General features: G+C 39.3%; 1 protein-coding gene across 4 annotated transcripts in view; it reads left to right on the forward strand.

The window, feature by feature from the left end:
* DIAPH3 (diaphanous related formin 3) overlaps positions 1 to 12,189 on the forward strand; it is a 484,666-nt gene that overhangs the window by 134,260 nt on the left and 338,217 nt on the right. For 3 of the 4 annotated variants that reach the window (XM_027591357.2, XM_027591359.2, XM_027591358.2), the window contains 2 exons: positions 2,290 to 2,426; positions 4,597 to 4,702. In XM_027591357.2, coding sequence (XP_027447158.1) covers positions 2,290 to 2,426; positions 4,597 to 4,702 — 243 coding nt within the window. Of the gene's footprint in view, positions 1 to 14; positions 151 to 2,289; positions 2,427 to 4,596; positions 4,703 to 12,189 lie in introns of those variants that run through there. The other variant, XM_027591360.2, reaches the window with a different exon arrangement.

A 12,189-nucleotide genomic window follows, 5' to 3' on the forward strand; every position in this document is an offset into this window, starting at 1 on the left:
TAGTCTTCGGTTTAGAACACGTGAGTTTTCATATAAACCAGGGTGGGTCCTTGACATTCAGTAGAGAGACATCCTTAGACCTTCCAAAATTTGTCACTGCCTCTAACCTTATAATAGGCTTCATTTAATGCACTTTAGATGCTAGCACTGGTAAGTTGATTATTTCTCTCGGAGTCAACAGTTTTTGGTTTTGCTTTTTTTTAAATAACTGAGCAAGAGTAATTTTATTCAAGCAGGCAGCAATTCTGTCTGTAGTTCTAGGTACTCAGTAGTGATAAGCTGGCCTCATTCCAGCCTTAAAATGAGCACTACATGTGTTAATGTTAGCAAAGTCAGAATACTGCCGATGATGGAGCTTTTGGAGGTTAGGGGGTGCTAGTCAAAACTATGAAATCTGAGAATGCTCATATTCTGCTCTCCCCATGTTAATCGGTTAAAGCTGGAGGGCTTCCAGAGAAGGTAGGTAGTATCACCTGGAGGAAATCGGTGTGCCTTGCCTTGAGTGGTTGGAAGAGCCACAGGATTCTGATGCCGGAGGAGCAAGCGTTGGTTAAGGATGTCGGGTGGGTGGGAAATGAAGGGGGAAGTGCTTTACTTGGTCCTCAGGTTTCTTAGGACAGAGCCTGCCCTTTGGTACTTCATAATCATTGATTGATTGACTCTTTGAATTGGATCTAAGTGGTACTTTATAAGCTTCTGACAATTCCTTGGAATAATTATTAAAGAATATTGTGGTCCTTGGCCCCATGCCTGCTTTTTCTTTCTTTGTTTCCAGTTATGGGACAGCCCAGGGCATCACAAAAGTGATCATTTCCTGGCTGGTTTCGCTATTTGTAAACTTTTCCCTATCACCAAGAAGAGGGAGAAGTCTCTCCAGAAAGCGTATCCTGGGGCCCTTGGCCCTCCTGCCTGTGCTTCTTCCTTTGTACCTCTGTTCCTTAGATAGAGGTTTAAAGCAAATGCGGTATTTCAGCACAGTGTGATGGCTTCTTTCTATAGATGGCATCGGCGAGATAGGAAAATTATAAGATTTCATACTACTCACAGCATTTGGGTCTAAGCTTGTTATAGATTTAACTTTGATACTTACATCTAGTGTTAATTTTGAGTTAAGCCATAGTTCATAGGTCTGTAATTGGGATTAAGGTCCTTTTCTGTGCTCAGTAGTAATTCTAATCAACCAATTTCTCACTCCTTAGAGGGATCCTCTGGGATGTGTGGAAGATAAATCGTATCGTTTTATTGCTTCTATTTATCCTCTGTTATTTGATACTTATCTTCCATAGATTGTAAGTGGGCCCTAAGAGATGTATAATCCTTAAATCAAAACACGAAGTCATTAACATGACTCCTTATCTTCTAATTGGATGTGACATCCTAGCAGTAGCAAACAAACTTTATCCTTATCCAGCATCGTCCCATTTATATAATGTATTTACAACTGCATTATCTTTCTGATGATAAAATATTCTGATTAGAATACCTAGGCTCCTCATGGCAGTTTCTACATGGTATGTGCCTAAATCATCTTTCAACTTGTGCCCATCAGAGGAACTCTGTGTTAGTCTCCAGGTCTGCACTGTGTTATGTGGTTGCCCTATGTGGCTGTCAAGCACCTGAAGTGTGGCTTGTCTGAATGCAGATGTGGTGTACATAGAAAATAGACACTGGATTTTGAATACTTAGGAAGGAAAAAAAAAGGTAAACTAGTTCATGAACAGATGTTTTATATTGATTATGTTGAAACGATCGTATTTTAGATATATTGGATTAATTTCATTAAAATTTTACTTTTTGCTTGGGAACTTGATATTGCACCTGTGGTTCTCATTCTGTTTCTGTGGGATAGAGTTGATCTGTATGTTTGCTTGTGATAGTGTATCCCTTACCCACCTTCCTTTCCTGGAAAGCTTCTCACCCTCAGCATCTGATTGAAAAATGGACTGTTCATTTTGTGTGTTCTTGTTGGGAAATCTCAATTTTCCTCACTGCTTCTCCCTTTCTCCAGGTGGTTACTTATCTACCTTAATAATTATTGGTCCTACCATTGTAAAATCACCTTTGAGAAGTTCTTATATTTGGTTGACTCTCCTACTTCTTGATGTGAATACTGCTATAATTTTTATTTAAAAAAATTTTTTTAAGGATGTTAGATATTCCTTATATTTTCTGGCTTTTACTAAGTGTAAAAATATATTATCAACTTTTTAAATAATTATGTTTCCTTTAGGGTGCTGTTTTTTCCAATAAATGGCTATCATTTAACCTCTTATTTCCAAAATGTTACAGTACGGCTTGGAAAGAATTATGAGTGAAGAGAGGAGTCTTTCTTTATTAGCCAAAGCCATCGATCCCGAGCACCCAAGTATGATGACAGATGTGGTGAAACTCCTGTCTGCGGTATGCATTGTAGGAGAAGAAAGCATGTAAGTCTTCCCAACTCATTTCTCTAATTATGTAACAGTATAATTTGATTTACTTAATGTTCCCATTCTATTTTAGACTGGAATTTACTGTTAATAAGTAAATACTACTTAAGCAGCTGATTTAGATTCATAATTGGCCAAACAGAAATCTTTGAGTAATAATGATTTCTCAGTCAATGTAATAGTTACAGGCTAATATGTTTCTATGAAAAACTGATTTCTTCGTCATATTTATTTTAAACTGTTCTGAATTTAAACCCTAAATAAAAATTCTCAATGAAGACTTAAAAAAAATACAAATGGATTCTGTTTCTTATGTATTTTTGTTTTTCAGATAGTTAATTCAAACTCATATATTCCCTTATAAAATCATACATCATACTATTTGGAAATCTCTTTGTAAGGCAGATTTGAAAAGTGTTATATGAAATAGTAGTTCTTTACTGGTTAAAGGTACATAGTCTTTGGCCATAATGTACATCCTGAAGTTTTAAACTTTAAAGACATTATCCGCAAATGTTAGGGTTATAACTAAAAGACCATTACATACATATTAAAAGATAATTATAAAGATAAACCTTTTTTTTTCTTTAAAGGCTGGGGTACTTATTACAGGAAGCATTTAAAAATTAATTAAAATGCCTTTTTAAAAGGCTAACGATAAGGGCACTTGTGATGAGCACTGGGTGTTACATGTAAGCGATGAATCACTAAATTCTCCTGAAACCGATATTACGCTATATGTTAACTAATAGAATTTAAATAAAAACTTAAAAAACAAAAGGATAAAGATAGAAGAAACGGAACTAATAGAACAAAGAGAAATAGCCCTTTCTTATAGGCTAGGCAGAGGCCTGTGAGCGAAAGCTCCCGCACTCGTTTGAAAATTGCCCTTGTGGTGACCCCGCGGGCGCTGAGAGTGTCGTGCCCAGTGTGGACTCCCTGGAGAGTCTGCAGGCGCTCCTCCGGCCTTGCCCTCCGGCTGCACAGCTGCAGCGCGCACGCACATCCTCGGACGAGGCCGCCCGCCCCCGCCCCCGCCCCCCCCCCCCGCCCCCGCCGCCCCCGCCCCCGCCCCCCGCCCCCGCCCCCGCCCCCCCCCCGCCCCCGCCCCCCCCGCCCCCCCCCGCCCCCGCCCCCGCCCCCCCCCCCGCCCCCGCCCCCCCCCGCCCCCGCCCCCCCCCCCCCCCCCCGCCCCCGTGGCCCCGGTGCGCAAAGCCAGGCGCAGGGTTTCAGCACGCGCTCTCCCATTTTCAAAAGACCCTATTCATTTTATTGCAGAGTTCATTTAATGATGACACATAGGGTGCTCCTTGTGCTCCCCCTGCGCCTTTCTCCCTCTCCTCCCCCCTCTTTCCCCTCCCATTTGTTTCTTTTTTCCCCTCTTCCTCCCTTACCACCCTCTCCTTTCCCTCTTCTTGCCCCTCTCCTTTCCCTCTTCTTTATCCTCTCTTTTTCCTTCTCTTTTTTCCCCCACCTTCTTCCTCCTCCACTTCCCTATTTATTATTTCTTGACTTCATCATAGGTTATCAAAATGATGTGGATAATGTTCACGGACTACATGTCTGTGTCTATGAAGGGAGTTTCTACAACATGCTAGGTCGTGTGAACACACTGTCCTTTAAAGGAGTAGCAAGTGTAGTTCTTGTGTAACTATTACTTTTTATGTTTGACTATAAATCCTTTGGCTACCAGACTTCATTATACTCAAAAGGAAGGAGAGTGTAGTGGTTAAGAACGCGAGACGGTGCTCACCACACAGACTGGTTTCAGAACCTTGTTCCCTTTAGGAGATGTGAGGCCTCAGACAAATTGCTTAACTTATCTTCCCCCTCTGTTTCCTAATCTATAATAAGGGATAATAAAACCTACTTCGTAGAACTATATACATTAAAAAGAGTTAATATTTGTAAACTGGTTTAAATAGTGCCTGATGTGTAGAAAGCACTTTATAAGTGTTCGATAAATAACCCTCATCATAAAGTTATTAGGAATAAATGAATAAAAACATGTAGCTAGTACTTGATAAATGCTATGTACTTAGCTTTTAAAATGTTGCTGCTTGCTTAGGAGTGTAGTGATCCTGGAGCTGCGTAGATCAAGCAGTTGTCTTAAGGCATTGGGATTATTTGCTGTTTGCAATTTAATTAATTTCAAAATTTCTGATAGCCTTGAAGAGGTTTTAGAAGCTTTAACATCAGCTGGAGAAGAAAGAAAAATTGACAGATTTTCACCTATTGTGGAAGGTCTCCGACACGATTCAGTTCAATTGCAAGTAGGTTTCATGTATAACCCTACATACTGTTTTGTAACTGCTCACTGGCTTATATTCAAGTATGAAACCCTGCATGTTATCTAATATTTTATAACATTTCAAATAATGTAGAGAATTCTAATAATGTATCTTACAGATGTAACTTGGCATATACCTATTATTTCCTTAGGTTTCTTTCCTAGAAACTGACTTACTAGAGATCCCTGTAAAATATATATAATTATAGCCCATAAATTGTTTATTCTTGGTTAGTCTCATTAGTTGATTACTACAAATTTTATTTTTTTTTAAAGATTTTATTTGTTTATTTGACAGAGAGAGACAGTAAGAGAGGGAACACAAGCAGGGGGAGTGGGAGAGGGAGAAGCAGGCTTCCCGCGGAGCAGGGAGCCTGATGTGGGGCTTTATCCCAGGATCCTGGGACCATAACCTGAGCCGAAGGCAGACGCTTAACGACTGAGCCACCCAGGCACCCTGATTACTACAAATTTTAAGAAGTTTGGGCAGTTAAGTGAATTATGGCTTTTCATTGATTTATTAGTTTTTATATTGGAAAAGTTAAAACTTTCCATAAATACTAATGAGACCAAGGTACACTAAGATTTTCAAAGATATTTAAATATTTAAGTGCTCCTAGAAAGTCACTTTTAGACTTAACCATTATAGTGTCCAAGCTGCATAACTAATATTCATTTAATTTCTCCCTTTTTTTAAAGTTTTTTTTATTGCTAGAATTATTGTTACAATTATTGCTAATAACCTGAGTATCTTTAAGGAAATAATTGATAACTGACCCCCACCTCCCAGTACTTTTAAAATTTAATTGGTGTGACCTGGCTGTTGGGATTTTTAAAGATTCTGGGATGATTCTAATGTGCAGCAATATTTGAAAACCAAGATGTACTAATAGCTATAAAGTAAAATTATTTCACACTTAATTAGTAAAAACTTACAGTTTTAAATTTTATTTTAAAGCTCTGTAGCTTGGGGGGAGCCTGGGTGGCTCAGTCGTTAAGCGTCTGCCTTTGGCTCAGGTCATGATCCCAGGGTCCTGGGATCGAGACCCGCATTGGGCTCCCTGCTCTGTGGGAAGCCTGCTTCTCCCTCTCCCACTCCCCCTGCTTCTGTTCCCTCTCTCGCTGTGTCTCTCTGTCAAATAAATAAATAAAATCTTAAAAAAAAATTAAAAAAAGCTCTGTAGCTTGGCCTTTGTATTGTTTCTCATCGTGGTAGGAATAGAAAAACCAAATCTCCATGTTAAATTAAAAAGAAAAGAAAAGATGGTATTTGATGAACAGTCAGAAAATCTTAGGGTTGGTCAAATGAATAAATTTAGTGTGGCATTTCTGATGATGGTATTTGAGATGGTGACCTTCCTGATGACAGTGTTTGTGAATGGCTAGTGAGGAACCCTGTTTATGATTTGTTTCTCTGGGCAGGAGGCAGGCCTGGAGATTGGAGTGTATGGTCCCTGTTGCATAGGTCCCATTATCAGAGCTTCTGGAAAAAAGCTCCTCCTGACTCATCGGGGCTTGTCAGAGAGGCTGGGAATGGGGGCCTGGGATGTGTTGTCCACCTCTGATGTGGACCCTGCTCCTTCAGTTTTTTGATGTGTGCTCTGGATTCTTTTTATCATACACCATTGCTCTCATTTCCCTTCTCCTTTCTCATCTGGCTCCAGAGCTCCTATTTACCACAAGCCTAAAAATGAACAGTAAACTGAGAAGAAACTTTGTAGAGAAAAACTGAACACTTACTTTATCTGAATTTTCCTTTGCTACCCAGGTTACCTTTTACTCATATAGTATTTGTGCAAATAGCCTAGGTTATCAGATTAATTTTGGTCATTTGTGTAGCGTATTAGAGTTCATGTCCGATTCTTAAAATTTCACTTAGGAAATATAGTCACATGTAAACTTCATCCCCTAAATACTTCTTATGCTAATGTATACTTTTTAAAAAAGCTTTTATATATCTGAGAGTGAGAGAAAGCAAGTATGAACGGGGGATGGGAAATGAAGGGGTGGAGGGGCTGAGGGGCAGAGGGAGAGGGAGAAGCAGGCTTCCCGCGGAGCAGGGAGCCTGATGCGGGGCTCGATCCCAGAACCGTGGGATCATGACCTGAGCCGAAGGCAGACACTGAGCCACCCAGGCGCCCCTACTAATGTATACTTTTTGATCTAATAACACACATGTCCCTAGAGTGGGAGGGGTGGTGTCTTGTGATAGAAGGAGTAGACTTGTGAGTCAAGCAGCTTGAATTTAAGCCCCAGCCCTTGGCATCCTGGCTCTGTGACTCTGGATCATGCCCCAGACCACTTCTATGCTTCAGTTCCCTCACTTGTAGGAGAAGGATAATATTTATCGCTACCTCATTGTTGATGTGGGGTTACATAGGTGTATGTATTTAAAATGCTTAGCTTATTTGCCATAAACGTTGAGTAAATGCTAGCCTTAGAAAGTAATTTTGTTAAACTAAAACCAAAGTCAGTGGAGAATGGGGATTGAAGGGGATCTTCCTTTTTCAAAAACCTTAGCTGTGTTGATATTAAAATTGTTATATAACTACAACTCAGCAGTTATACTCGTGAACATAACCCAGATGAGAGAAACACAGGTTCATACACAAACCCATACACGTGTTGTTATAGCAGCTTTATTTGTCATAGGCTCAAATTGGGAACAATCCAGATGCTCTTCAATAGATGAATGGTTAAACTGTGGACACCCATACCACGGAGTACTTAGTATTGAAAAAGAATGAACTATTGATACATAACAACAACTTACATGAATCTCCAGGGAATTACCTTGATTGAAAAATGCCAGTCCTAAAGGATTACAAACTGGATGATTCCATTTATTTAGTAGCCTTGAAAGAACCAAATTTTAGAGATGGAGAACTTGTGGAGTGGTTGCCAAAGATTTAGGATAGCGTCTGGGAAAGTGTTAGGTGTGGCCATAAGTAAATGGCAGCAGAGGGTTGTGTGTGGTGAAACCGTTCTGTGTCTTGATTGTGGTGATGGTGGCGAATCCATACATACAATGAAATTGTATAGGACCCTACTTGGACACAAAAATGAGTGTAAGGCTGCTGAAATCTGAATAAGCTCTGTGGATTGTACCAATTTCAATTTCCTGGTTTTAGTGTTACGTTATAATTGTGCAAGATGTTACCATGGGGCAGAATTGTGCCAAGAGTACTTGGGACCTACCTGTACGTTTTTCCTTTTTGCAACTTTCTGTATATCTACAATTATCTAAGAATAAAGCGTTAAAAAAAAAAATCCTGGTAAAAGTGGGGTCCCAATTTGTTTACAGCAGTATTATGGTCACTTAACATTTTAAAGCTGTGAGGAAAAGGTTAAGAATGTCTTGTTAAGAACAAAGCCATGTTTCATCTAGGTAAATAATACGATTGACTCATTAATTGAAAGGTGACTATTACAACCTTAAAATTCTTGGTAACTTGCATATTAAATTTTTTTTTGGCTATCAAACATTGAGGTAAACCTGTCTAATCTTGTAGAATTATAATTGATTACCATATGAACCTGAAGGCAACTACACGTATCAAAAATATTCCTGGATATGTTTAGTCATTTCTATTGTGGGCAGTTACTCTCAGTTTATTGAAGGTGCTACCATATGGGAAATAGATATCTATAAAATTCTCTGAAAGAGAATGGCCAGTTAAAAATTGAGAATGGATTATCAGTTTATAGAAGACACTAAGACTTGAAGAAATTAAAATATAAAGATTTGATGTAACTTTGAAAGGATTCCTTTTTTTCAGTTTTATTGAGATAAAATTCACATATCATAAAAGTTACCCATGGAAAGTGGACAGTTCAGTATTTTTGTATAATCAGAGTTGTGCAATCTTCTCCATAATCAAGAATGTTCTCATTACCCATAAGAGAATCTCCTTACCCCCTCTCCCAACCCCTTCACCATCACCTTGTATTACCCTCATTTCCTCTAGCTCTAGACATGATCTACTGTCTCTATAGATTTTCATACTCTGGATTTTTGATAAAAATCATACAGTATATGTGGTATTTTCTGACTGTACTCTCAATATTTTCAGTGTTCATTCATGTTGAAATACGTATCACAACTTCATTTTTTTCCCCCTCCAAATATTAGGCTATTCTATGGATATTCCACATTGTTTATCAGTTGTCTGTTGTGGAAATGTGGGTGTCTAATTTTTGACTTTTATGGATAATGCTACCTGTGAATATTGGTGGAGATGATTTCTTTTCTTAATGACTGCTTGTTTGCCATGTTTAGTCTTAAGGAACAAGGGTGGGGGCACGGCTAGCCAGCAACATCTCCGTTGGATAGTTGTTGAAGTCAACCATTTGACTCAATTCTTGAAAAATTGACATAGGTGGCTGATTACATTTGCTCTTATGAAACTAATTGCCTTAGTTGTGAGTAATTATATTTTCTTTCACGGTTCTTTTTTGAAACACTAAAATTTCTTGATACAGTATTTAAAGTTTAATTTTCATTGAGAGCAGAGAATGATGAAATTCAGCTTTGCCACTGTGTCATTTTCAACAGTGTAGGGCTCTTTCTTCTCTTGCTAGAAAGCAGTTTCTCTTAACCAGTCACTTGTTACCCTTTAATACTGGATTCTTGCTTAGAGCTCCAGATTCGTCCTGATACTCCTGCCCCCCATTCTGTCCCCCCAGTCAGACACAGAGATTTTTTAATGTTTCATGCCCTCTCTCTTACGCTGATTTTTACGTGTAGTATTCTCTCTACTAAGAACACCTTTTTCCCCCCTAATGTGCCTGCCTCGATAATCTCATACCATTAGGGAACCCTTCACAGATACTTCCTCTCTGTGTTGGTTTGCTAGGGCTGCTATAACAAAGTACCACAGACTGGGCAGCTCAAATGAACTGAAAGTTCATTTTAGCAGTTTTTTTTTTCATTTTTTTAGTAAGTTCAGATTAAATTTCTATACTCTCGATTATGAATAAATGATGGGAAATTTTTTTTTTATTTTCCTACTCAACCTTTTTGTTCTGTGTTTTTACTCTTGAAGGAAGGTTCTCATTATTACTAAGCCTAAGCTAGCAGGTGGAAAGCTTAAGTTAGGAGTTGAAGGTACTGTTTTCCAGATAGCTAACGTAGGGAGTTAGTGGGTGTGGGGCAGTAAGTAGATTGTCTTTTCTGGGACTGCTGGTTGTTCTCTATGTCCTTTAAAAAGTTCAGGCAACCTTTTAGTAATATCTAAAAATACTTTCCTCTTTGGGTGTTTCTGAATTTTCTATAAGTAAAGTATATTTTAGAGCTAGCTGGTTATCAATTTTCCCATAAAGCTATTGCTCTTAAGTGCCCATTTTATACCATTACCTGTATAATTTGCATTTATTGAAATGTACTAGTCTGGTTTATATTAGCAAATCACCAAATTAAAAATATAACTTGTTTATTGTTGAATAAAATAGAAACCGATTGTTTGCTTTTAAATTAGAGAAAATGAGAGATAGTAAAATTCTCATTCTTTTATTGAAAACTATAACAAAGTGGTTTTTAAAGGAGGATTGTTAGTTTTTTTTTTTTGTCTGATAATAAGATAATGTGACTGCCCATTTTCTGATAAAATTGAACATCCTTTCATTCCTCCCACTCATGGTATAGTAAGACATTGAAAAAATGAATGCCACAAATAACTTAAAATTATTTTCAGGCCTTAGAGAGTCTTACCTATCAGGAAAGAAAGTACTCATATAAATATCAGACTTTACTTTTCTCAAGTGTATCAGAGAGGGGTTTTCAGATTCAAGCAGCATAATTCACTGTGGATAATTGAGGCAGGAAGTGGTACTGAGTCCTTAACAGAATTTTTGGCAGGCCCAAGGAACCCTGTGTGGATGATGTTGGCCAGTGTAGAAGTGCCAGACCACTAGTGGGAACGTGTTAAGGACATGCCACTCCCAACATTCTATGCTGGTCAGCGCCTGACACTCTAGGACAGGGCAGTGCAGCAGCAAACCTTGCCTCACGTGGCCCAGTCTGGAGATGTGTGATTGTCCCCTAATGTTGCCTCAGTCTTCCTTACTAGAAGAGGGTCGGAAGAAGTGTGAGTGAGCCGATCTCTCCTTTCAACCACATGTTGAATTTCTCTGTTATTTTCGTTTCTTTCCTTTTATTTTTCTTTTCTATGTATGTCTTGTCCCTTCTCTTTTTAGAGCCTTTGCTAGAGCATCAAACATGAGCTAGATTCTAAAGAGTTTGTCCAAACCCTTGCTGTTGGTCATGGGACTATTTGAATTGTGGTAGATTTTTTGTCAGGAAAGGAATCAGAGTGTGGGAATCCTAGAGTTTTTTGGGTGGATGTTTGCTTTTCTGTGCATTTGTACTCAGGCGTGGGACAGCACGCTACATTTTTCCAATGGTGTCTCCCTCTCAGTCCTCTTGGACTCCAGGGGGTGGTGTCAAAAACATGAAGCGTCTGTGATTTTTACATTACTTGTGTATTAGCATGTTAGTCTGCCGTAGGTTTCTGGGTGCTGTGGGAAGACGTGAATCCCTGGGTCAACAGCAAAGGACTTCATTATCCACAGCAACAGTAGTGGTTTGAGGACAGCTTTGTATCAGCCCCAATTTCCAGTTGCAGTGGGTTTTGTTTTAGGAGAGAAACCCTGAATATAGGGTAATCAACTCTTACTTCACGGGCAGCACTTAATTCTGATCGATGCAGGCGATGATGAAATCAGTTCAGTTTGTCTCAGTGTATTTAATTAAGGCTGTTGGTTCACCAGACTCCAAACAGCAGGTTGAGGCCAACATGCAGTATGGACCCCAGCCAGGCCTTCCAGGTCCCGGATGGAGTCAGCTGAACAAATCCCACAGACCATCAGGGTCTAACTTAGAACACCAGAAGGCTTTATTCTTAATTTTTTCTATTGATCTTTCCACTTTGCCTGGGGTAGTCAGGTACAGAATGATGTATTAGTGATTGCACAGACTTCCCCTGGCTCAGCAAGAAGGAAATCTAGGGCAGTTTGTTTTTTTATCCACAACAACCCTGGCTAGTGAGTTGAAGCCAAATGCTTTCCAGGGCCAATGCGGTATCATTGATAACTTCAGCTAAAGTCAGGGACAGATATCTTAGCTCCTTTTCTAATTGGGTGACTCCCATCATAGGGATAAATGCCTGCGGGGCACACATAAATAGTTACTTTTTTCTGCAGGACTAATGGTAGCCTCAGTTTGGAGAGTCCTTCATGGCTGGCTGAGGACTAGTGTTTGCTTAGACGCTTGAACATCTCTTAGGATCAGCTCTGAGGTGAAAGGCAGTGTTTTTGGAGAGACAAGCAAGTTAACACCTGGCTTCATAACATATATAGTCTTGAAGGTCTACATGGTGCTTCTGGAAGGAAAGTATTATTTGTAGTTATTGGGGTCCCCCAGTTGGGACCTTTATCAAACAGGTGGCTACTTGGTAATAGTGTTTTCAGTTT

This window comes from Zalophus californianus, chromosome 3 (genome assembly GCF_009762305.2).
Source record: "Zalophus californianus isolate mZalCal1 chromosome 3, mZalCal1.pri.v2, whole genome shotgun sequence".
Classification (NCBI taxonomy): Eukaryota; Metazoa; Chordata; class Mammalia; order Carnivora; family Otariidae; genus Zalophus; species Zalophus californianus.